The sequence below is a fragment of the Falco cherrug genome, chromosome 4 (genome assembly GCF_023634085.1).
Source record: "Falco cherrug isolate bFalChe1 chromosome 4, bFalChe1.pri, whole genome shotgun sequence".
In the NCBI taxonomy this organism is placed as follows: domain Eukaryota; kingdom Metazoa; phylum Chordata; class Aves; order Falconiformes; family Falconidae; genus Falco; species Falco cherrug.
Window position 1 is genome coordinate 47,535,964 of NC_073700.1, and position 24,332 is coordinate 47,560,295.

General features: G+C 57.7%; 1 protein-coding gene across 1 annotated transcript; it reads left to right on the forward strand.

Annotated features, from left to right (window-relative positions):
• The first annotated feature begins 505 nt into the window (after positions 1–505).
• Positions 506–23,907, forward strand: ONECUT3 (one cut homeobox 3). The gene is given in 2 exon segments (XM_055710126.1): positions 506–1,594; positions 21,877–23,907. Coding segments are annotated over 2 exon segments (1,344 nt in total). The 5' UTR covers positions 506–543; the 3' UTR covers positions 22,170–23,907.
• Positions 23,908–24,332: the final 425 nt, after the last annotated feature.

A 24,332-nucleotide genomic window follows, 5' to 3' on the forward strand; every position in this document is an offset into this window, starting at 1 on the left:
GCTCGGGGGTGGGGGGCAGGTGCCGCCCCGTCGGGGATTGGGGGTGCGGACCGCTCTCCACGGTCCCCCCGCCCGTGCCCCCCGCCCCCCGCCCCGGGATGGGGGGGCGGCGCGGCTCGGTTCGGCTGGGGGGCGGGGCGGGGCGGCGCTGACGTCACGCCGCGGCCCAGAGCGAGGCTGCCGGGAGCCGGCGGCCGAGGCGCGCCGCAGCCGCCCCGAGCGCACGCACCGGCCCCGCTCCGCTCCGGCGGCCCCGCTCCGCGCCCCGCGCCCCCGCTCCGCGCCCGGCCGCGGCCCCGCGCCGCAGCGCATCCAGGCGGGCTGGAGCGGGCGGGCGCGGCGCATCATGCTGGCCTGACCGCGGGGCGCGGGAGATCGATCCCCCGAGCGCGGAGTCTGAATTAATCCGGGCAGCCGGCGCGGGGAGGGGGGGGCGGCGGTGGAGGAGGAGGAGGAGGAGGAGGCGGCGGCGGCGGCGGGGGGGGGTGGGGGAGGAAGGCAGCGAGCGAGCGGGCGAGGCAGCGGCAGAGCCCGGCGGCCACCATGGAGCTGGCGATGGAGAACCTGGGCAGCCTGCACGGCGTCCCGCACTCGCAGCCCGCCGAGCTGCTGAGCCCGGCGCACGGGCGGCAGGGCTCTCACCGCAACCTGGTGCCGCACGGCCGGCCCGCCATGGTCTCGGGCATGGCCTCCATCCTGGAGGGGGGCGACTACCGCGCCGAGCACAGCCTGGCCGCCCCGCTGCACCCCGCCATGAGCATGTCCTGCGAGTCACCCTCCGGCATGAGCCTGAGCAGCACCTACACCACGCTGACCCCCCTGCAGCACCTGCCGCCCATCTCCACCGTCTCGGAGAAGTTCCACCACCCGCACCACCACCACCACCACCACCACCCGCACCAGCGCCTGGCCGGCAACGTGAGCGGCAGCTTCACCCTCATGCGCGACGAGCGGAGCCTGGCCTCCATGGGCAACCTCTACAGCCACTACCCCAAGGACATGCCGGCCATGGGGCAGCCCCTCTCGCCGCTGCCCAACGGGCTGGGCAGCCTGCACAACGCCCAGCAGCCGCTGGCCCCCTACGGCCCCGGCGGCCACTTGCCCAACGAGAAGATGCTCTCGCCCAACGGCTTCGACTCGCACGCCGCGATGCTGTCCCGGGGCGAGGAGCACCTGGCGCGGGGGCTGGCGGCCCCCAGCTCGGCCATGATGCCTCCGCTCAACGGGATGCACCCGCACGGCCACCCGCACGCCCAGCCCGGCGGGTCCCTCCTGGGCGAGCGGGAGCGCCAGGCCTCGGCCACCGGCTCCCAGCCCGGCGGCTCCGGGCAGGTGGAGGAGATCAACACCAAGGAGGTGGCCCAGCGGATCACAGCCGAGCTGAAGCGCTACAGCATCCCGCAGGCGATCTTCGCGCAGAGGATCTTGTGCCGCTCCCAGGGGACCCTCTCGGACCTGCTGCGGAACCCCAAGCCCTGGAGTAAGCTCAAGTCGGGCCGGGAGACTTTCCGGAGGATGTGGAAATGGTTGCAGGAGCCGGAGTTCCAGAGGATGTCGGCGCTCAGGCTGGCAGGGTAGGGCACGGCACGGCACGGTCTGCGACCACGGCCGTCCGCTCCGCACCTCCGGGCGGGGGGCTGAGGGGTGCTGCGGACACGCGTGGGGACCCCTGGCTCTCGGGGTGCCACCACGAGTGAGGGCTGGGGCTGGGCCGGGGGGGGACCGAGCCAACGCGAAGCCTGCGGAAGAAGGGAAGGGGCTGATACCGGAGGCGAATCGTACCGCAGGGCCCCCCCCCGCCCCGGGCCTGCTCCCGCCGGCGGGAGGGGAGGGAGCCCCGCCGCCCCGGCCGCCCGCCGAGCTCCTGCGCCGTCGGTTTGGCACCGCTGCTCGGGACCGCGGCCACACCGCTGGGAAGCTCCGCTGCGTCCCCTCGCCGCCCCACCGCCCCCTGCGGGGCCGTGGGCTGGGCGGGGGGAGGCCGGCGGCGCCGGGGCTGCGCTCCGCTTCCTCCGGGGCACCGGCTGCGCCCCCCTCCCGGTGCCTCCGGGCCTCGCGGGGCCGGCTCGGCTCAGGCCGGCGCTGGGCCGAGGGTTTGCCGGGGAAACGCGGCTGCTCGGCGCGGCCGCGCTGTGACTGCGGGGGGCGGGCGGGGGTCGCGGCTCCGCGCTCCTCCGCTCTGCGCGGAGCCGCTGCGGGAGAAAGGGCCGAGGGCCGGCGGAGCGTCCGCGTCCCCGCTCCGGCCTTTCTTTGCCTCGGCTCCGTCGCGCCGTGCCCGGTGGCTCCGCGGGAACACGCGGTGGTGGCCGTGTGGTAAAAACCACGCGTGTATGATTTTTTTTTTAATAAATTATTTTTATTAAATCCGAGCTCCCCGTGGAGCCGGGCAGAGTCCGGCCCACCGGGCGCTCGGCACGGCGAGGAGCCCGCCGTTATTTATGGAGGAGAGCAGCGTTCATATGTATTTAGTGTAATTCAGTTGCTCTTTAATTAGGGCAGGGTAGTGGCATCTTTTAGTTCCAGTCGATGCCCTATTGAAAAGCAGTTAATAGAATGCAAATTGTTCCTGGCTTTACAAGGTTCTGGTAAATAAAGATTTAAACACTGCCGCGATCGGCCGTTTAATGCCCGCGTTGTTCGGGCCAATTGAGCAGCGGGGTGGCTGGTTCCTCACTCGCCAAAAATTTGAAATACTAGCCACGATGTTGGTGATAAAAGCGTGGCCCCGGCTAGGGAGCCCCTGCCCGCCGGCCCGGCCCCAGCCCCGGCCCCGCTGCTCCTCCCGCGGCGGCGGGGAAGGGGTTTTCTCCCCAAAATGGTTTTTATTCCCCAGCGCCGAGTTCCCCTCGGCCCAGGGGCGCCTTGGAGGCATCGCTTAGGGATATTAAAGCCCCACATTTCCTGAGGAGAGGGTTTAATTCTTTGCTTTCTACGAAGACAAGGAAAGAAAAAAAGAAAAAAACCAACCCGCCCAGCCCCGCCGTGACTCCGGCCGCGCTCAGCCGGGCCGCGGCCGCCCCACGCCGCCCGTGGGAGGGGCATCGGCCGGGCCCCGACGTGGGGGGGGGGCGCCCCAACCTACCCGCGGCCCCCCCCGGCCTGGCCGCTGTGTCTGCGGCCACGCTGTCCCCCCACCGGGCCCCGCTTTCGTTTCCCTCCTGACGTCCCCCCGTCCCGCCGCACCCGCGCGTGTGGCAGGGTCCAGCCCGGCTGCCCCCACAAGCTGGGCTCTGTGGGAGGGCGTCGCGCTGAGGGGGGCCGTGCCCGGGTCCCGTCCCCCCCCCCCCAACCCCAACCACCCCGATCGATGCAGGCGAATCCCCCCCGACCCACCCCGGGGCCACCTGTCCAGCCTTTCAGTCCGCCCCGGGCTGGGTGGCTGGAGGGGCCCGGGGGGCTGCGATCCCCCTGGCAAGCAGGGAAGGGATCCCTTCCCCGCCTAGGCAGTGATCGGATTTTTTTTCCTCCCAGGGCGAGCAAAACAACGGGTGTTAGACGCGGGGCACGGCCAGGGAGGAGGTTGGTGTTGGTCCTGGTCCTGGTCCTAGTCCTAGTTCTGGTCCTGGACCTGGTCCCAGTGCCGCCCGGCTGCGGAGCCCATCTGATGGGTCAGTCCGAGTCAGTAAATCGCGGATCAATAAACACGCCGGGCCCCTATAAATGGCAATTGCCGCTTTTCTCCTCTTTCCACCCCAGTTCCCCCTCCCGCCGCCCCGTCCGCAGATGAACCATTAATTATTCAGCCGGGACCCGGGCAGTGCCGCAGCCGGGGGGGCTGCAGCGCCCACCCGCCCCGGGCCCCCTCCGGTCCCGCTCGTCCCGCGGGGCTCTGCAACACAGGAGGGTCCCACGGGAAAACATCTGGGCAGCAGCTGGCGGTGGCCGGCCCGGCCCCTCGGGCCATCCATCTTTGCGACCCGCTGTCACGGCTCCAGATGCAGCTCTACAAACTTCGTGACGCTCCCCCACCCACCCCCCCCCGCCCCCCCCGAGGCCTGCGAGGGCCCGTGGGTGGCGGGGAGCTTCCAACGTGGCACCTTTGGGGGTCCCTGCACGGCAGAGTGGGGCTTCGACTCCCCCAACCTGTGACACCCCCGCTCCCCAACCCCGTCCCTCGGTGTCCTGGGGGAGAAAAAGGCACCGGCTTCGTTCTCGTGGGGTCCTGTGGGGAGAGCGTGGCTCCCCGTGCGCCCACGCCCGCGTGCCCATGGAGAGCAGTGGGTGCCTTCCAACCACGCGTGTCCCTGGGTGCGCTCCCATCCTGTCCCCGCCAGTGGAAACCCCCCTCCCCGTCAGGGATCTATTCCGACACTCAGGATTCGCTAGTTCGCTCGTGATTATTTCTCAGGAGGGCGACGACACCGTTGTTGTCCCCTTCGCGACACTGCAGCTCCGCTTTCGTTCCCCCTTGACTGGAAGGAGCTCTCGGCTCATCCATCCTCCCGGGTTTTTCCCCGACACGCGTGGCCGTGGCCGGAATTCACCGGCGGGACCGGCAGCTCCTGCCCCAACGTGTTCCCCGTGGCGCGGAGCCGGGGGACGCGGCCGCCCTGCCCGTGGGAGCCGACGGTTAGGAGGGACCCGCCAGCCGCCTGTTCGTTTCTCTTCTTTCACATTTTCTTTTCCCTCTTCCATTTTTATTTTGCTTTTCCTTTAGCTCCCCACCTTCGTTTTCCCCTTTTTGTTTTGTTTTCTTTTTCTTTTCGCCTTTTTTCTTTCCTTTCCTTTCCTTTCCTTTCCTTTCCTTTCCCTTTCCTTTCCTTTCCTTTCCTTTCCTTTCCTTTCCTTTCCTTTCCTTTCCTTTCCTTTTCCTTTCCTTTCCTTTCCTTTCCTTTCCTTTCCTTTCCTTTCCTTTCCTTTCCTTTCCTTTCCTTTCCTTTCCTTTTGTCTTCTCTCTCTTTTTTCTTTTTCTTTTTCTTTCTTTCTTTTCTTTTCTTTTCTTTTCTTTTCTTTTCTTTTCTTTTCTTTTCTTTTCTTTTCTTTTCTTTCTTTCTTCTTTTCTTTTCTTTTCTTTCTTCTTTTCTTTTCTTCCTTTCTTCCTCTACTCCCAGAGCTTTCTTCCCTGAGCAAACTGCCGCTGCAGCACGAATAGTCGTTATTCAAAAAAAAAAAACCCCAATCCACCCCGAAACTGCGAGCACGATCGCGGAGCTGCGCCAAGGCAAATGCCCGAGAGCTTTGGCAACGCCAATAATTCACGCTGCTAATTAATACTGCGAACTAATACACAGAAGTGCTAGGACCAGGGACAGGATTCCGCTGTGTAAAAAACTCGGGAGATATGTTTAAATTTTTATTTATTTTTTTTTTTCCACGAGTTCTGTTTCAATTTCAGCCTCTTTCAAACGACTTTGGCCCAACGACGGCTCCTCCCCGCCGAGCACCGGGACGGCTCCGGCCCGGTGAGAGCGGCGGAAAAAGCGCGGACGCTTGCGCTGCTTTCGATCCGCGCGTGTCCGCGGGGCGACGGGGAAAACGGGCGGGGCTGTGGCGTTGGGAGCGAATTATTCGCCGCTGGAAAATCGAGGAAAACCGGAATTTGGGGCTCCAGGCGCCCAGCACCCCCCCAGCACGAGGGGGTACGAGGCAAGGGGGTGGGAGAAGAGACAAACCCGTTTTCCGCGTCGGAAAAAAAAATAATCCTTCAATTTCTTCATTTATTTCTTCGTTCTTTTTTTCATTTCTTCATTAATTTCTTAAATTATTATTATGATTTTGAATTATTTTAAAATTTTTTTTTTTTAGCCCGTTAATAACAGGCAACTTGCTCCGCCGGCGCGGAGCCGCCAGGCTGGAGCAGCCCCCGCTCCGTGCCCCCAGCTCCGCACCGCACCGCTCCCCCCCGCACCGCACCGCACCGCTGCCCTTATCAGCGCGGCGGGGCCGCCTCGCTCCGCCCGCGGCTGTTTTTCTGTTTGCTCCTAATCTGCGCGTCAGAAGGGGCCAATAAACCTCCCGTCGGTTAAACATTAATTCGGTTTCTCCCCCCCCCGCCCCCCAACAGGAGGAAACAACCTCCCGCTCTGCGGGGCGGCAGCTCCGGTATAACCCACCCGTGTCCGTGGGGGGAGCCGCCTTGTCCCCTGCCCGGCCGGGACCCCACAGTCCCCCAGTGGAGCTGGCGCCGGGGAGGTGGGGGGCGAACCCAGCGCCTTTTTGCCACCCCCGCATTTTTGGGTGCACACTTTGGGTGTCTTCTTTAAAATTATTTTTTATTTTTCTGGGCGTACAGCGTGGGGGTGATATATTTTTTTTTCCCTCCGTCCTGTCAATCGCCACTGAAACCATAAGGGAGAGATAACAGAGAAGAGAAAACTCTCAGAGTGACCTTTGAATCAATTTGAAAAACCTCATTTAACTGATAAGTCTTGAAAGGCCCAGAACTAATTTGAAAATACATCTATTAAAATCTCATTGCCGCTGCCTGGGAGCTGCTGGGAAGGGTGTGCGAAGCGACTTCCCGGGGTCGGGGAAGCTGGGAGAGCAGGTTTAAGTCCTGGTCAACAAAGAGATTGCAGAGCCACCTGCAAAATGCCGGGGCTTAAACCAGGAGAGAAAATAAGAATATGAAAAGAAAATCAGTCTTTCTTCTCCAGCTGGTGGGGAAAGGGGAGATTTACAGCATTTTCCTGCCATAACCAGGCGTGGAGTCTGGGATTGCAGACAGAATATTGGATTTTTTTTTTTTTTCCTTCTCTCCAGAAAACAAATCCAATATTTTCTCATTCTGCTCAGATGCGGTTGCAGGGCCGAGGAGCCTGTGCCTCTGGGAGGGGGCAGCCGTGCCCCCCAGGAGCTGCCACCGGGGAGGCTCTGCTGTGCCCCCCATCGTGGGGTTTGCTGCCCGGCTTCCTTGGGGAATGCCAAATCCAGGGACAAACGCGGGGTCTGCCAAAGCGGAGGAAGGAGAGGGAAGGTGAAGGCAGGAGAAGACCCAAGGCAGGGCCCAGGCACCTGCTGTCCTGCCCTGAGGACATCCCACCCTGCCCTGGGGACATCCCACCCTGCCCTGGGCACTGCACGTTGCCCCTACCAGCATCCCTGTGGCATCACCTGGGTGTAGAGGAACAAACCTCCTGGGCATGCGGGTCTCCTCCTGTGAAGCCTTCACAGGGTTCGTGGCAGGGTGGTGATGGCCCACTTGCAACACCAACAAAAAAAAAAAAAAAAAGGAGGAAAAATGAAAATAAAACCAACCCACCAGCCTGTCTTATAAGGGCTGGGGCTTCACAGCTCGGTGGGGATTTGGAGACCCCAGCTGTCCTGTCCAGCCTTGGGACAGGCTGTGTTTCCCATGGGAATTGCTGCCTCCCTGGCCACAGCAGAAGCTGAACCTATCACCTCCCAGCCCCAGCAGCGTGTTGGATGTGGGGGAAGAGCTTTCCCTGTTCTGCCTGATGCCCTGAGGTTTCTTGGAAACGCTCGGGCAGAGGGAGAGGGGCACCCTGAGTACAGACGGAGACGTCGGGCAGCTTTGATCTGCCCTCACCCCACATCCACGCACCCACGTGGCTCTGCCCCAGCTCCCTTTTGGAGCTGAGCTGCACAAATCCTGTGGCTCAGCATCAAGCTGAGGCTTCAGTCACCCTGGGATGTGTCCCATCAGCCTGGGATGTGCTCTTAGTCATTGCCCTTCTCCTGCCCAGCACTAACAGCAGCGCAGAGGCGCTGGGGTCAGCACCCTGGCTTTGAAAACCAGCCAAAGTGGGAAGTTGGAGCCAAAAATGTTCTCCATCCCACCCATCCTCAGCCAATTGCGGTGCCGTGTGGGTGCAGCGGGAGCAATGCAGGTCTGCACCGGGGCGGCGAGGGGCTGCCGAGCAGCTGGCAGCAGGTTTTGGCAGCCGCGTGCATTTATGACTGGCTCCATGCAGGACCGTGGCCATCGAGTGGCAAGACTTTGCTTATTAAATGGAAATCCAAAAATCTTGTTAATACCTGGAATGGTATAAAGCATCTTCACGAAGATTTAAACCAAGGCAGGGAAGGACAGGCAAAATAGATGATGGATTTTTAAAACATTTGGGTTGTTAAAAAAATATAGTGAATCATAGAGGCAACCTGGATTCTCTGGTCCTGGAAGGAGGAGCCAGAACATTTGAAAAATAAAGACCCAATATTACAATTGAGACACATTTGCATGGGCATGGGTAGGATTTCAAGGATTACCTTAATAACTGTATCCTAACATATAGATATTCCGTAAAGGATATGCACCGTTGGTCTAAGTACTGGTGGTTTCTGCAGCGTGAGGTGAGGAGGTCCAGAAATTATTTGCAAGGGATTCAGAGGGGTTCAGGGTGTTTCACGGGTGGTGACATTAAGGCACGGAGAGGGCAATGCGTTGCCAGAGTGAAAGCGGGGCTGGAGATGCCGCATGGTGAGAGGAGGTGCATGCATATACACCCACAGCGGGTGGGATATGGACAGGGGTGGTGGGCTGGACTGGGCAGGGCTGCAGCAAGGATGCTCGTATTCCCCAGCCCCATCCCGCTGTGGGTACCCACTCCTTTGGGATCAGTGATGTCCTTTCCTTTGCCTTCTCATCCCCGGGGTTTTGCCACCACCACTGCCCTGCGTCGGACAATGTCGCTGTCGGGAGACCTGGACTTGCCGTCCTGACTCGGTTCTGTATCCCTGATTGTCCTTTTTCTGTTCCCAAACCAAGGGTAGAGACATCACCCAACAGGAGTCACCCCTTTGGGGTCCAGGAAACCTGGTCACACCTAGCAGGCTAGGGGTGGCTCGGCCCTGCCCAGCTTGGCAGAAGGAGCCGTAAAATCCCCATGTGGGAGCCTGCCAAGGGGAAAGCAGGGACCGGCTGTGGGAAGGCACTTGCTGGGACTGGCCACCATCTCCTTGCTTGCAGAGCAGCAGGAAAACCCCCGATATCTTGACCAAAAAGAAAAAAAAATTAAAAAAAGAAGGAAAAGCAAGTTGCAGCTTTTTCTGCTGCTGTCTGACAGCACAGACGGCGATAACCGCTGCAGCTCTGCTGAGCCCAGATCTCAGCAGGAGGAGGCAGCAAGGGGAGCAGGGGGCTGCTGGTCGCCCACCCAGATTGGAGGAGAACTGAGGTCTCCTGCTGTTGGCATGAATCCAGGGAGCCCTAAATACTGGGGGCTGGTGGGCTTGCGGCGTGCCGGGAGGGCTCAGTGTGTGGCATGGCTCCGCAGGGCGCAGCTGGGAACCCCGATGCATCAGGTTTAGCTGTCAGGGACCTTATAAAAAAACAAAATGGACCAAAATCAGGGGAAACACCTCATATCAAAGTGGTCTTCAAAGGGCTGCAAAGGTGATGGTCTCCTCAAGGAGCCCCCGCAGTGGTGCCCGGCACGAAGAGGACACAGCCTGGGGAAGCTGAAAGCTGCGGCAAGGTTGGCTCTGGCCGCTGGGAAATGTCCCAAAGCCTCATCTCCCCTCCCCATGCCAAGTGCCACCATGCAGCTGAAGGGACACAAGCTGTGACTTGGCCGTGGGTTGACAGGTTGAGCATCTGCAAATCCCTCTGTGCCTCAGTTTCCCTGCACATAAGAGTGGGGATGACAGTGCTTTTACAGTGCATAAAGGCACCAGTGGCGGGTTATTAAAGCCGAGGAATTCAGTGATGCCACGTAAAGGGCCAAACCTTTAAGCTGGAAGATGGTCCAGAGAGCAATGCCCCTTGGTGGGAGTTACACGACCCTCAGCCCATAAAGAGCAGGTAATGAGCAAACTCTCTCCATTAGGGATAAAATTGCAAATGTATTGGGAGCTGCTGACGGGTGATAGTATCAGGGGCTGACAGAGACATCAACAGCTTTGCTTTGCTGCAGGCGATGGCTGCTCCCACTACAGAGCATCGGGGAGCCCGGCGCTCAGTGCCTGTCACAGAGCTGGGGAGCACAGCAGCACGTGGCAATGCCACCAGTGCCTGCAAGCAGCGTCCCATCCCTTGCGATTTCTCTGGAGCTCTGGCCCTACTCTCTAAATTTTCCCTATCTTCCAAGGGTCCCTTGTTTGCCCTGGGCCTGGCAGCCCCCCCGCCAGTTAAATACCAGCCTGGGATGGAGAATGGATCCCTGTTGCGTTTTGCTCAGTGGATGCTCGGGAGATGGACCAGCATCTGGCCCAGTTTGGCTCCAGTGTGGTGCTTGAAAAAATGATGGGGTCGATGCTGTGGTGGTTTGTGCTTCCAAAGCTCCTCCGGGATGGAGAGGGATCCCTTCCCTATGTGCCTCCCAACTTGCAGCGGGTGAGGAGGAGGAGGAAGGGTGTGACGGTGGCACTGTGCTGCCGGGCTTTGGAGTCACCCAGAGGGACCCAAGGCTTCAACAAGAGGCTTCTGGAAATGGATCCAAGCATCAATGTCCACCTTGAGTTCTCTTTTGGGGGCCAACTTCAGGATTTTTATGACATTTCTCATGTGGAAGGCAGCAAACCCCTCCCTACCCGGGTATTCCCAGGGGAGCTGCTGTACAGGGGGCTCCTGCTGGATCCCCCCCAAAAGCCACTGTCCCACCTGCCCGCACACGCAGGCAGGCAGAAGTGGGTCGGGCATTGAATTTGCTTTCTCAAAACAAAATTTGAATTGTCGTGTGTTTGTCATCTGCGTTGCAGCTGTGGGTCAGAAACGGGGCGAGAGGTGGCGAGACAAGGATGTGGCAAAGGGTGCGGGTACTGTTGGGTGGTTTGCACACTAAGAGAAAAAAAGAAATTGAAAACTAAGTCACGCAAATCAGGGCATTTATTCAAAATAATGGTGATTTCAAAGCAGCTTGCTTCTCCTAGAAAAAAATTCGGAAGCATCTCCCCAAAACTTACCAGTCTTTTCTGCCCCAAATGGATGATTCCCAGCCATTCCTCATCTTTCAACGCTTCCAAGTAAAAAACAAATTATTGCTTTGATTTTTGGCACCATTGCCAGGCGGTTGCTGGGACCTTTAGCCCCGGGGGTGCCATTACACCATCGCCCCCCCTGGAAAAGGGACCTCGGGGGGACATTTGGTGAATCGAGGGACTCAGGTGTCTCTCTCGGCCTCCAGCCTGGGAGATGTCCTAGTGGGGTTCCTGGCGGGTTTGTACTTTCCCTGGATGATGTTTTCACTCCAGCCAGCCCCTCTGATGCTCCTGAGGGTGCTGAAGCCCAGCCCGGGTACCTGGGGTGCTGGGGTGGGAGGAGTCGGCCCCCCGGCGCCACCGTCACCTGGCAGAGACCGTCCCTTGGTTGTCCCCTGGCCCCTTGGCTGTCCCCTGGTCCCTTGGCTGTCCCCTGGTCAGCAGGAATGGGAGGAAGCAGCCAGGAAGGGAAGGGGGACGGGATGTGGGGAAAACAAAGGGGCTGCTGGGCGTAGGGCTTGGATGGAGCTGGAGCACCCGGCTGGGATGCCCGCTCCTCTCCTTTCCACCCTTTTCTCTTTCTTCTCCTTGTTTTCTTTTTCTGTTTTTCTATTTGTCTTTTTTTTCTTTTCTTCTCCTTTTCTTTTTTCTTTTCCCTCTTCTCTTTTTCTTTTTCTTTCTTTTTTTTTCTTTTCTCTCCTCTCTTCTGCTTTTTTTCTCTTCTCCTTTTTTCTTTCCTTTTTTCTTTCTTTTTCTCTTTTTCTTTTTCTTTTTCTTTTTCTTTTTCTTTTTCTTTTTCTTTTTCTTTTTCTTTTTCTTTTTCTTTTTCTTTTTCTTTTTCTTTTTCTTTTTCTTTTTCTTTTCTTCCTTCTCCTTCTTCCTTTCCTTTATATTTTTCCTTTTCTCTCCCCTCATCCCCTTTCTTTCCTACTTTCCTTCTCAGCCCATTTTGCTCCCCCCCCCAGCCCCTTTCCCAGCCAGCGATGAAACGTGGCAGACAGAAACCATTCCCCTTAACCAAGCTCCCACCTTTGGGGAGATGCCCAGGTCTCACCCAGGGAATAACCCAGGGGATAACCCCACTCCATCGAGATGAATCCCCCCCGCTCCTGCAGCCCCTTTCCCTTCCCCTCCCTCCCTGCAAACCTGCCAGCGAGCTCCCCGCCGGTCACGTAGCCATCAAACTGATGTGCCAGCAATATCCAACACGCAGTTAAAGCCACTCGTGGGAGTTTCAATAAAATCGACCAGGCAGGATCAATGGGCTGCGCTGGCCCCATCCACACACACACACATGGGGGGGGGGGGGGGGGCAGGCAAAATACCCAGGGCTGTGAAATGGGGGTGGTGGAAGGGGGGAGCTGATTACAAATCCATCCCATACTTGCCATGATTAATTGCTGCTTTACCAGAAGGAACAGCTCTGCGTGGGGGTCATTTTTAAAGGTAACGTGGAAGTGTGTGTGTGTGGAGTTTCTTTGCTGTATTCAGCTGGGAGGAAGGAAAAGCCATTTTCCCATGGGAGTTTTCCTCTGGGCAGGATGGGGTCAGCGAGGGGCAGGGAGCAGGACCTGGGGGGCAGCAACAGCAGGCACAGCCCAGGCTGCCTGTACGTCCCCCAGCAGTGATTTGGGAGTTGGGAAGGGCCCTCCCCAGCCGCTCGGGAGCATCCCCACCTGCTCTGCAGCCATGGGGGGATGCTGAACCCCAGCCAGCTGGGATCACTGGTGTCCCAATGCCAGAACCCTGCCATGGGGCTGGCCGAGCTCCCAGCCAGGGAATCGTTTGACACTTGGTCGCCCAGTGGGGTCCAGGTTTCTGGCTGCTCCTCACCCTAAACCCCCTCCCAGGCAACTGGGCAGCCCCTCCATCCCATGCTAGCGGCACGGTCATCCAGCCAGACTCGAGCATCCTTGCCTGGTGCTCAGGGGTCTCGGTCCCTGCATTGCCCTCCCTGCAGGTGCCTGGCTCGAATTAAAACATCATCCATCGTTAGAGCGGCAGCACGTAATCCCTGGCAGATCAGTGCAATTACTGCGGGAAATACCTTGGGAGCTGAACTAATAACGCCAGAACGGTGTATTAAGAGTCACTGGCTTAGTGCTGGCCGCAGCCGTGCCAGCCCCACATGTGTGGGGGGACAGGCTCAGCACCCCGGGGGCAGGGGGTCCTGGGGGGTAGGGGGATTGTGTGGCCATGATGGAGGTGGTGGGGTGATGGCCTGGGGGGCAGCGACTGGGCAGCATGGGGCAGCAATGGGGCTGTGATGGGGCTGTGATGGGCAGTGCTGGGCCAGCCACGGGGCAGCTGTGGGGCAGTGATGGGGCAGCTGTGGAGCAGTGATGCGGCAGCCATGGGACAGAGATGGGACAGTGATGGGGCAGCCATGGGGCAGTAATGGGACTGTGATACAGCAGCCGTGGGGCAGCCAGAGGTTCCCCGCCCCGCAGCTGGGCCGAGCGGTGCCACTCCCGCCGCTCCGGGGCTGCTTGGCACCGTCACTATCCCCCCCGGGGACGCGGGTGGACCGCTCCATCCCGGCACGCCCCATGTGTGCGGGGCGGCTGGAACGGCCCATCGCGCTGAGTGGCGGGGGTGCGTGTGTGCGGGGGGAACGGCCCATCTGCGTCGTGGCGGGGGGCGGCCGCAACGCGCCATTGGCTAGCGGTGGGGTGGGCGGGGCGAGCTGTACCACTGCCACCGCCCCCCGGGGGGGGAATGCGCCCGTCCGTCCGCACGGGGGCGCCAGCGCGGCGGGGACGGCCCATTGGCTCTGGGGGGGGGGGGGCGGGATAAACCATTCCCCGCCGCGCGGGGGCAGTGGGCAGGAGCAGCGCTCCGAAATGGCGGCGGGGCCATGGGGCCCTCTGCTGCCCGCCGCCCCCACTGCCCGTACGGAGGCCGGGGCGGCCGAGAGCTCTTTGCCCAGCCCCGGGGTGAGAGGAGCCCGGTGTTACCCTGGGCCGGGGCCGGCCTGCGGGGGGGACGATGCGCCCTGAGGGAGCAGGGGCCGGAGCGGCTGCCCTGTGCCCCCTAGGCCCCAGCAGCCCCCGACTCCCTCAGAGCGGCAGAGCGGGGCGGTGGGCCCCACCGTTGTCCCCAGTCCCCTCCCCAGTGGAGGTGACTGTCCTCGTGCCATGAGTGGCTTCGTGCTGGGTGTGGGGAACCAGTTTACGCTCGAGGTTGGGCTGGCAACTGAGAGTGCCGCGGCCTCCAGAACAGGGCCTGGTGGCAGTGAAGGGCTTGATTCTGGAAGCTTCCCTCCTGTGACGCACTGCTGGAGCTGAGGGACTGCTGAGAGCAACCGGTGTCCCTGCTGGGGCTATGCCACCTGCCTTCAGAGCATCCTAAACCTGGCAAAGCACACCTCCAACGCCCCAGCCCAGAGGATTACAGATCTTCCTGTTTATCACAGCACTGTAGAGCAAGAAAGACAGCAGCCGTCTGAGAATTGCCTCCATCAAACTGTAAGGGAGGTTCCCACCTCACACCCAATAAATCCACCTGAGACCAGACTGAATCAGGAAATGCAGAAAACTGTTGTCCCACCCCCCACACTGTTTTTCCTGGCTGTCCAGCAAATGTTCCTCGGCTGGTAACTGCTCTGGGCTCTCTCTGGACACCATCTCTCCACCAAGAGCAGCTCAGGAGCAACATGCACTTTGAGGAAATATGCTTCATTGATTGCTGAATTTGTTTATCATTCCTGCTCAGAGACCCAGATCTGGGAGCTGCAGAAGGCATCGGGAGTTTGGCAGGAGGAGCCATGCAGGAACAGGCTGATGAGAGTCACTTGGCAGCAGTCTGTGCTGATGCCAAAGGGAGATCCTTGCTGCTCCTTTCCTGTGCAAAGGAGCAAGGACAAAGGTGGGCTGCACAGGACCCACAGCCACATGGGTCACAGGGGTGTCACTTGCCCCGTATTCCTGTGGTGAGCTCCTTGTCCGGTGTTAGTCAGTTTTCCTTAATTGTGGCATGAATTGAACCCCAGACTCCCTTTTTCTCTCCAGATTCTGCAGCTGGGGCTTTCACACCAAAGCTGAGCGCAAGTGTCCCTGACTCCAAGGAAAACCTATTTCAGGGATTGGAGGGTTTCCAGCCATCCCCCCCGACCCATCCGTGCATCCTCCCCTCTCTCCCAGAAGGTGACGACCTTCCCCTGCCACTGCCATCCCTTGCGGCACTGCCGGCTTCTGCCTGCTGCGCTGCCTGACTCCAGCACTTCATTAGCACCAATTTGTTCTTGTCACACTAAGTGGCAATGACTCAGGAGAACAGTAAAGAGAACGGAGCAGCCAGGAGGACTCCCAGGGCACCTCTGCCTGGCCCTGCCTCACACCAGGCAGCTGGTCCCATCCTGGGCCATGCTGGCAGCATGAGCACTGAGCAGCTCGTGATGGCAGTGGTCTCCATTGCGACAATAAGAAGCAGCTGGTCCTGGGCCAAAAAAAGTCCTAGAAAGGGAGGAAATGGGACAAATGGGACAAAAGACTGCCAGCAGATGTGATGCCAGAACTGGGTTGAGCCCAGTTTTCCTGGGTGCCGAGAAAAGCAGAGTGGGGTACCAGGTCTCCCTTTATGAGCGTCTCCAGAAAAGCAAGTGAAAAAAGGCTTTTAACAACAAACTCACATTTTTAAGTAATCTGAAACTGTTTCTGCGTCCGTGAGAGGGATCTGCTGCAGCTGGCTCAGCCCAGGGCTGGCTCTGGTGGAGCTGGTAGCAGCTTACCTGGAAAGGACAAGAATGAATACAGGGCAGACATGGAGGGACGGAGCCAAGCACACCTGCAGCTGCCACAGCTTCTTTGTGTCCCTTCACCTGCCCTGAGACCAGACAAACTCCTCTGCTTCAGCACTGGAAAAGCTGAAAATGCCACGCCATGAAAAACCAGACGACACTTGAGAAGTGCAGGAGAAGCCAAGCGAGGCGTCCTGCAGGGCTGGCATCGCTGCTCTGCTGCACGTTTGGGTGGCTCTGCTGGTCTCCTCCAGTCTGTGCAGGTCCCAGCTGAATCCCCCTGTCTCGAGTGGGACCTTTGTCGCCCAAGCAGAGGAGTGAGGACCTGTGCTTTCATTTTCAGTCTCTTCCCTCCGCCTGCCAACCTGTGCTGCTCTGAAAGCCCCTGGGCTGCTGGGGAATGGGCCGGGGAGGTTGGTGCAGGTGGCTGGTGATGCCTCACAGCCCCGTTTGTGTTGACTGGAGCTGCTTGCTAGAACGAGTCACCGAAACCCTTTGCAAGGGAAGGAAAATGCAGCCAGCGACGCAAAGGTGAACGCTTTGTCTCATCTCATCTCCTCATTTGCAGCATTCAGAGGAAGATTTAATTTGCTGGGCTCAGGGAAGCAGCTCGCCCTGCAGCGCGCTGGCTGCATACCAATGACCAGGGGCTCTCCCTGGGCCACAGGACTCATCCTCTGGCAGCTCCCGGGGACACCAGTGGGGAAGCCTGTCACCACTGAGGCAGGGCCACATGGCACAGGGATGGGAGCTCTGGCCAGACCATATCACTCCAACCCAGCAGGACCTTGAGGTTGCAGCTCTACAGACATGTCACAGCTCCTAACCGCATCTCTGATGCGCTGGGTGGCCTCTGACGCAATTTTCTGAACCTGTGGGTTTCTAGAGCAGGGCAGTTTTTACTGCAGCGTGGTCCAAAGCTGTCAGATGCTGTCAAATCATCAGTCGTCAAAATCCTCCCAGGTCCTGGAGCCTGGAAAGGGTTTTTCTATCATGTGCTGCTGAAGTCTGGGGGATCACGGTGTTGCAGGGTGGTGTTTGCAGGTGTGGGCAGTGTGAAGCAGGCTCTACGCTGGTGGTTGTGTGGTTGGCACTGCATCCCCTTTGCCTGTGTGTTTGTTAGCTTTTGGAATCAAATCAGGTTTCAGAAAAAAACCAAAACAAAACAAAAAGAAATTTGGGGTTTGGTTTCTGAGCACTCTTTCTTCCTGTGTTGTACGCTACTGACTCTCCCATCAGCATTGAGTCTGCCCAGCTAGAGAAGATATGAATTTCTACTGGAGAAACCTATTTGTGACAAACCTCTTTGGGCTCTTTTCCTACAATGTAAAGAAAAGTCAAACAAACCTCTCTGGCTGGCCCAGCTGTGGATCAAAGGGTTTCTGTTTTGCAGATGGAGCCCCCTGATCTTTGGTTCAGACTCTGCTCCATCTTTGGGGAAGCAGATGCCATGAGGTTAATTCAACTCGGGATCAGACACCGCTCTGCTGTGGGAGGCACTGGGCTCATCCCAGTTTGCTCAGAGCTGCAGTCCCCAAAACCTTCCAGAATAGTGGGGCAGGGTCTGAACCAGTAACACCCATTGTACAACCCTACACCCAGTTCCCCCCTTCCCTGTGAAGGAGGTTGAGATCCCTCTGCCCTTTAAAGGAGAGAGGGAAACTGAGGCAGCCCAGGGTCTAGACCCATCTTGAAGGCATGGAGAGAAGCCAGCTTTGCTCATGGCCATTTCCAGCCCGGTGCCCACCAGTGAAAAGAGCCCATCCTGCCCCTGCACCGAAGAAACCTGTCCTGACCTGTCCGACCACGTCCAGGTACCCCCTGTCCATCCCTTCCTCCACCTCCCTTTGAGCCCCCAGATGTTCCTCAGTCCCTTTGCACTGCTGTGAGCTGATTTGACAGGGAGAAAAAGAGAAAAGCTGGTGGGTTTTTTTTCCCCCTAACCTGGCTTACAGCTAGCATGCTGGCTCTGAAAGCCCCTGGCTGTCTTTTGTGATTTCAACAAATCACCAGCACTTAAGCAAAGTGGGCAGAAAATTACAGGTTGTATTGCAAGTGAATGGAGAGGGAGAGCACGCTGGGGCTGAGAAAACAGAGGTTTGCGGGTATAATGGAGAAACCAGTGTCTGTCAGGCTGTGGAAGCCTGCAAAGCTATCAGGTATTAGTTAAATGCTTCGTGGAGTTCATGCTGCGAGGCATAATCGCAGTTCTGAACAGCAGCCATTTGATTGTCTCCATTATGTCCCTTTAGAAATGATTTGGGAGATATTTTGCTTTGAGCTGTCAAGGTTAAGTCAAGGAAAATGCGCTCTGTCTGACATAAGTCTCCAGGGAGGCAGAAACCCTCAGCAGAAATCCTCTGGGGAGAGCAGGTGGGATGCCTCTGCTTTTAGAGGTCTTTCCTCCTGCTTTCTCGCCCCACACCCCCCCCAGGGTTTTCTCCTTGCCTTTGCTCCCAGTGGTTTTCCTGCAGCCAGGTCAGCTACCTTAGGGATGAAATACCGCTGGGATTGCTGGCGTGCCCGGTGTGTGGAAGGAAGGGGTTCTGTGCCTTCACCCCATCCCACTGCATCTTGTGTTCCCTCCTTGTCACTTCTGCACTTGTCGGCTGGTTTCAGCCAAGCCTGGTGGAGCTGTGGAGGTCTCAGAGGTGCAGGCGTTGTGAAATGAGCTGGGGAGAGGTGGCGAGAGGAGAGAAAGACCTCCATTGTGGGCGAGCTCAACCTTTACTGGCCAACAGAGCATCTCCCCTGGCCACGGGGGACCCCAATCCATCTCTCCCACTACTGCTGCTGGTACTGCCAGGGTCTCCTGTGCCCCAGGAGGAGCAGGACAAGCCAGGGAATAAAGCCTGTGCTTAGGGCATTTGCCGGGGAGGTAACACAGAGGCAGGGGTGAAAGCACCCTGAAGCGTGTCCCCGTCCCCATGGACTGCGGCCAGGCCCAGAGACCTGGGAAGGACAAGCAACAGCATTAAGCCGAGGATGAGTTGTTTGGATGTTGCGGCTCGGAAAAAAAGAGGGTTTAAAGCACAAAGAAAACCCCACACCCTCTGCTAGCCTGGGTGGGAGTCAGAGCCCCTGGCTGCCCCCTGTCCCCAGCCCTTGCTGCCTGCGGGGACACGGGGATGGCCACCGCCAGCCTGCCTGGGAAAGCAGCGCCCGGGGGATGGGGAATAGGAAAAAGATCCTCCGTTGGGGGGTTGATGGCTGCCGTAAATAGATCTGACCAGCGTCACTATCGATTTTTGTTGTGTGGAGCTGTAATTAGATTGAACTGGGGAAGAGGGGTGTTGGGCTGCGTCAGCAGAAAAAGAAATTAATAAATAAACAAACGAGCACAGGAAATGTGGGATGCGGCTGCCGGTGGTGTTGCAGGCCAAAAATAATGGGGGGATCAAGGGGTGCAGAGCAGGGTGTCACCTCTGTCTAAGCAATACTCGGCACCAGCTTTAATGCTGGGTCACAGTTTTACCGGCAAGGCCCTGATGGTTAGTGTTTGCCTCGGAGCTTTGAGTTATTAATGGCAGACTGATTTGTAATAATTACTGCTAAAAACTGAATGGAGGGGTGTGTGTGTGGGAGGAACAGGAGGTTGAAAAGCTGAAATGCTGGGTCTCAGGCTGGCTGTCCAGCACCACTGGTGGGAGTGGGTGCCAACAGGCAGGGGGACAAGAGGACAACCTGGATCTGGGTGGCTTTGCGAGGGTTAGAGCTGGGTCAGCATGTCACATGGCAGGTCCCGTGGGGGTATGGATGTATTTACACATACCTACGGACATTTGTAGGTACCTGGTGTATATATACATATGGTAGAGAGATGCAGTGTGTGCCACTCACGCAGAACAAAAGCCATGCTCACAGGGACCGGGTGAGGTGCCCGCCATCGACATGAGGTCCCACCCATGCCACCAGCAAGGGCTGGAGCCAAGCATGCTGGGGGGATGCTGGGAGGGCATGTGGTGGGTGGGTGAGGGGTCCAGCAGGGCGAAAACACGCTGCTCTGAATGTGCACGTACAGTGGGGGGGGGACTTTTTCTGTTTGTGGTTTGGTTTGGGGGGAGTCTGGGGGTCTCTTTTTGTTTGTTTGTTTAATTCATGCCTGGGAAAAAGTCAAATTTTCTATAAAGACTTTTTTTGTTTGTTCTTTTTGCAAGCATCTGATGGTCATAGGGTAGGTTTCCACTAAACAATTCTCTGCTGGCTGTTTGAGTAAGGTACCCCTGGGACAGGGTCCCCCAGCACCACCAAGGCTCAGACTGTCCCTTGTCCCTAAGGATGGTGGTTTGCAGCCAAACCTGCCTGGGGGGGGTGGGGGGGGTGGGGAGAAGGGGAGGGGAAGGCTTTCCACTAACTGTCTTTAGCAGGGACGGCTGATTTTGACTGAGTGTGGTTGGTTGTGCCGAGCTTGGTGCCTCCTGTCCCCTGCCCCAGTGGGAGCAGAACCGATGTCTCCCACCACCTGTATGGGGACAGGGCGAGGAACGAGCCCAGCAGCCAGGGAAAAAAGGCTCAATTGGTTGGTTAAATGATCTGCTTCACCGAGCTCTAGATTTCCCCAGCTTTGGGTGGAAGGGGTGGATACTAGCCTTTTCTGTTAGTTCAAGGTGATGTAAAGAGGACTCGTAGTGCAGGCCAGCTGAAGAAAAATCAGAGGAAGACCTTGCTTGTTCTCTAGTGAGGAAGAAATGACTCCAAACACCCTCCCATTACTCCTAGGTGACACAGCTGCCTACCCTTTTACTCAGCCCGGCCGTGGAGGTGTGTTTGTGTAGCAGGAAGGTAGTTAGCCCAAGGGGAATACCTGTCCCGTGCACCCAAGATGCCATCCCCTCGCTGTGGCAGCGGCTTTCAGCCTTGGCCTCTGGTCCCTCCAAGGTCTGTGCACCAGGTCGAAGAGGCTCCTGGAAGTGCCTGAGAGAAGCAAATTGAAATCTGTCATCCAGCAACGTTCCAACAGCAAATGTCTCAAATGACCTGTGCCCTCCCTGCAAAATCCTCTGGAAGATCTGAACCAAGAAACCCCAAAGGCTGAAAACTGCTGGGGCAAGAGCAGGACTTCCCTTGGAAAGTCTTTAGCCCATGGTTTACTCAGTCTTTTCTGAGCTTTCCAGGAGGAAACGTGTCCCCAGCCTTGGAGGGCCAGATCCATGCCCCACTTTGCCCGTGGGCATCTTGCGCTCCTGCAGTGCCTGCACATGTCTGGCCGAGTCCTGAGCCACCAAGTCCCTGAGCATCCTGATCCAACCTCAACAGCTTCATGGTCGGCCCTGCTTTGAGTAGGGACTAGTCCAGCAACCTCCACCAACTTCGGTTATTCTATAATTTTCTAGAAAAACATCGTAGCAAAGGGCACCTTTTCTCATCACTTCCACCCAGTGTGCTTGATATTCCCACAATTAAAATGCATACATTTACCACAAGGTGCGTACTCACCTCCCTCCCACCCTTGCCTGCAGCAGGGGGGTGTCAGGGGGCTGTTCCTGGCTCTTGGAAGCCTGTCTCCATGTGACAGCACCTTTGGCCTGACCTTTGGCTCAAGCCAAACCTGTGGGGAAGGCTTTTAATTTGCTGCTGGCTCAACCTGACACACATGCCACAGGATCCAGCAGCGAAGGCATGCAGGGACAATTGCATTTCCCGGAGCTTCGGGTGGCTCCAGCTGATCTCCAGCCTCCAGAGGCAGGAAAACCCCTTCCCAGAACAGGTGGAACCACAAACAGCCCTTCCAGGCTGTCTGCCATGGGATATGGGGACTGCAGACTGGCCTTTTCGTAATGTCCTGGTCCCTGGCTCTTCCCTGCATTTCAGAGCTGGCAGCTGGATGTGATGGCTGAGAGACACCAGTTCCCTGAGTCCTCCAGTGAGATCCACAGCGGGGATGAGGAGGCAATGGGACATCATCCAGAGTGCAGCAAGGGAGGGAGGCTGATGGATGAACCCCAAAATACAGGGATGGAGCAGGTCCCAACAGCCAAGCTGCGGGAGCAGAGTCAGCCCGGGAGTTTCCTTGGTCTCTGGTCCTGGGGTTAGCTGGAGACGCCAAGACTTGGGCTTTTCCTGGGCATCTGAAGAGGTGATGAGCTTCACCCAGGCTTTTCCCGTACTGATGTCACCAGAGGCTGTTGTCCCATCCCAGCAGACGCTCAGGAGGCACAGGGAGGAAGATGAGGGAGGTAGCCTAGGGAGTGGTGGGCAACAAGCCAGCAGGTTTACTGGAGGGAAGGGCCTGTTTTTTTGGGAGGCAGCCAGACAACCTACAAGCGGGCCAGGTTGGTGAGCACCAATTAATGGCCCTGTTCTCTCTTTTGAACATCTAGCTTGCAAACGCAAAGAGCAAGAGCAGCAGAAAGACAGGAGCCTGCAGCCCAAGAAGCAGCGGCTGGTCTTCACGGACCTCCAGCGCCGCACCCTGATCGCCATCTTCAAGGAGAACAAGCGCCCATCCAAGGAGATGCAGATGACCATCTCACAGCAGCTGGGCTTAGAGCTCAACACCGTCAGCAACTTCTTCATGAATGCCCGCCGACGATGTATGAACCGCTGGCAGGAGGAGCCAGGCACCAACCCCGGAGTCCCCTCTTCTTCTACAAGCACTTTCTCCAAAGCATGATGTCCCCCCAGCCCTCCCTGTCCCTTTCTGGACATCCTCCTCATGACAAAGCCAACCCCAGACTCACATGCATGTCCCGAGCCCAGCGGGGTGGGTGCTTTTGGATGCTGCCAGTCCATCAGCTTCCCAAACCCTCAGCTGGGCATCACCCCTGGACATGGGCCTCGTGCCACATCCCACTGTCACGTCCTCCCAGCTCGTGGAGCAGGGAAAGAGTTTGCAGCTGGGTCAGCTCCATCCCCCAGAGGGCTCGGAGGAAACCTGTGTGGAGTGAGGAATGACGTGGGATGGAGGGTGAGGTGCTGTTTGGAAGCGTCCCTGGTCCTTGGGGACCACAGAACCTTGTCTTCACCTGCTCACCAGGGTCTTTGGGGAGAGGGACACACCCTGCGCCCCCCCCCCCCCCCACCTTGATCCCTGCCACAGCCACCCTTACGGCTCCTGCGGTGGAGGGGTAAAGGTCGGGGAGATACAAGAAGCGGAGTCATGGGGTTGGGCTCTGGCACAACCCCACCGAACCAGGGCCAAACCCCTCCTGTTTTGAAGGAGGATGAGCAGGGAAAATGTTCCCCATGTTCCTGGAGGGTGACCGGGCTCCTGCCAGGTCTCCAGCTGCTGTCGCTTTTCCCCCCCGGAGGTGCAGCGGGGCTCCCCATGGCAGCCAGACCCTCTCCCATCGGCACACGGGGGTTTGAAAACCTGGTTGAGGGCATTTCTGTAGCCCCAGTCTCCTCCACGAGCGTCTTCCTCCGACCCCTCCCCGCTCCCCAGTCACCCCCAAGAGCACCCATCCCCTGCCCCCCATGCACACACACCCCCCAACCCACGAGAGCACCTGTCCCCAGATCCCTCCCAGAGAAACTCCATGGCAAAGGAGACACTTCGCCATGGCCGCCCGCCTCCATGCACCCGAGCATCCCCCAGCGCCACGGCCGGAAGGGGACCGCGGCTGCACCGCGTTGCCTGGCGCCCAAGCAGGTCAAAGAAGCACATTTTAGCTACAGAAATCGGGTATTTAAAAAAAAAATTGTTTGAAAGGAGACGGGAGGAGAGACTTGGAGCGAAGGATCTGACCTTTCCTGGTGACTGGCTCCACCATTCACTGCTGGATTTCTGGTTCACTTTTCGGTTGAGGAATGGACACAGACAAAGCAGATGTGTTGGCTTTTTGTCTTGCCCCATCTACCCCTCGACACACACTATTTCACCCTTCCGCCCCCCCTCTTCATCTCTGTTACCAAAGAAATTACAAAACCAAAAACCCAACAACAAAAATTCCCTCCCGGGAACCAACATCGGTGTACGGTGGGAAAAGAAAAATCCGAGGGATCTGGTGGTGAAATCCAGCCCTGGGTGTGGGAAGGGGGAAAACTCCCCGACGAAATTGAAAGGGAAAAAAAAACAACCTAGAGAAAGGAATAATCACAGAAACCACAACCAAACAAGCTCAACGCAAAGACCGGCAACTTACCAAAAAGACGCCAGATGTTTTGGTTTGTTTTTTTTTTTTGTGCCAATTAACAACCTGCCTTAAAACGCGAATTTCTGGAGCAATGGTACTAGCTTCAAAACGATCGTTTCCTCCGAGCTCTCGATGGTGACTTGTGCCATATAAAAAAGCAATCATGAGGCCAAACCCTTAGAATCAGCCCTCGTCCCAGCTGACCCGTGGGCTCCTCGCCAATCTGGGGTGTCCTCGGAGGAGCAGGAGGTGCTGCCGGGGACAGGGGAGGGCTGGGAGAAGCTTGGGGTTGGAGGGGGAGGCAAGGTCCCCTCCTCCCTCCACCACCTGGGGAAAACAAAACAAAAAAAACCATCCTCCAAAACCAACCGTCAACCAAAAAAAAAAAAGAAAAAAAAAAGGAAAAAAAAAAAGGACACTATTGAATTTATGCGGGTAAAATAGTACCATCTGTGTTCTAGCGCTATGGTTTCTTCGATTCACTTTACTTTGAGAGTGATCAGTTGTGTAACAGGAAGGCACCTTGTTGAAAAGAAGGAAAAATGGGAAAAAAAAAGAAGTGTATGTGTTCACCAAAAAAAAAAAAAAAACAACCCCCCAAAAGCACCCCAAAAAAAGAGGAAAGAAAGGACAAAAGAATGAAAAAAAAAACAAAACCCCAAAACAAAACAACCCTGCACATGAAGCCCTGACCAGCCGTG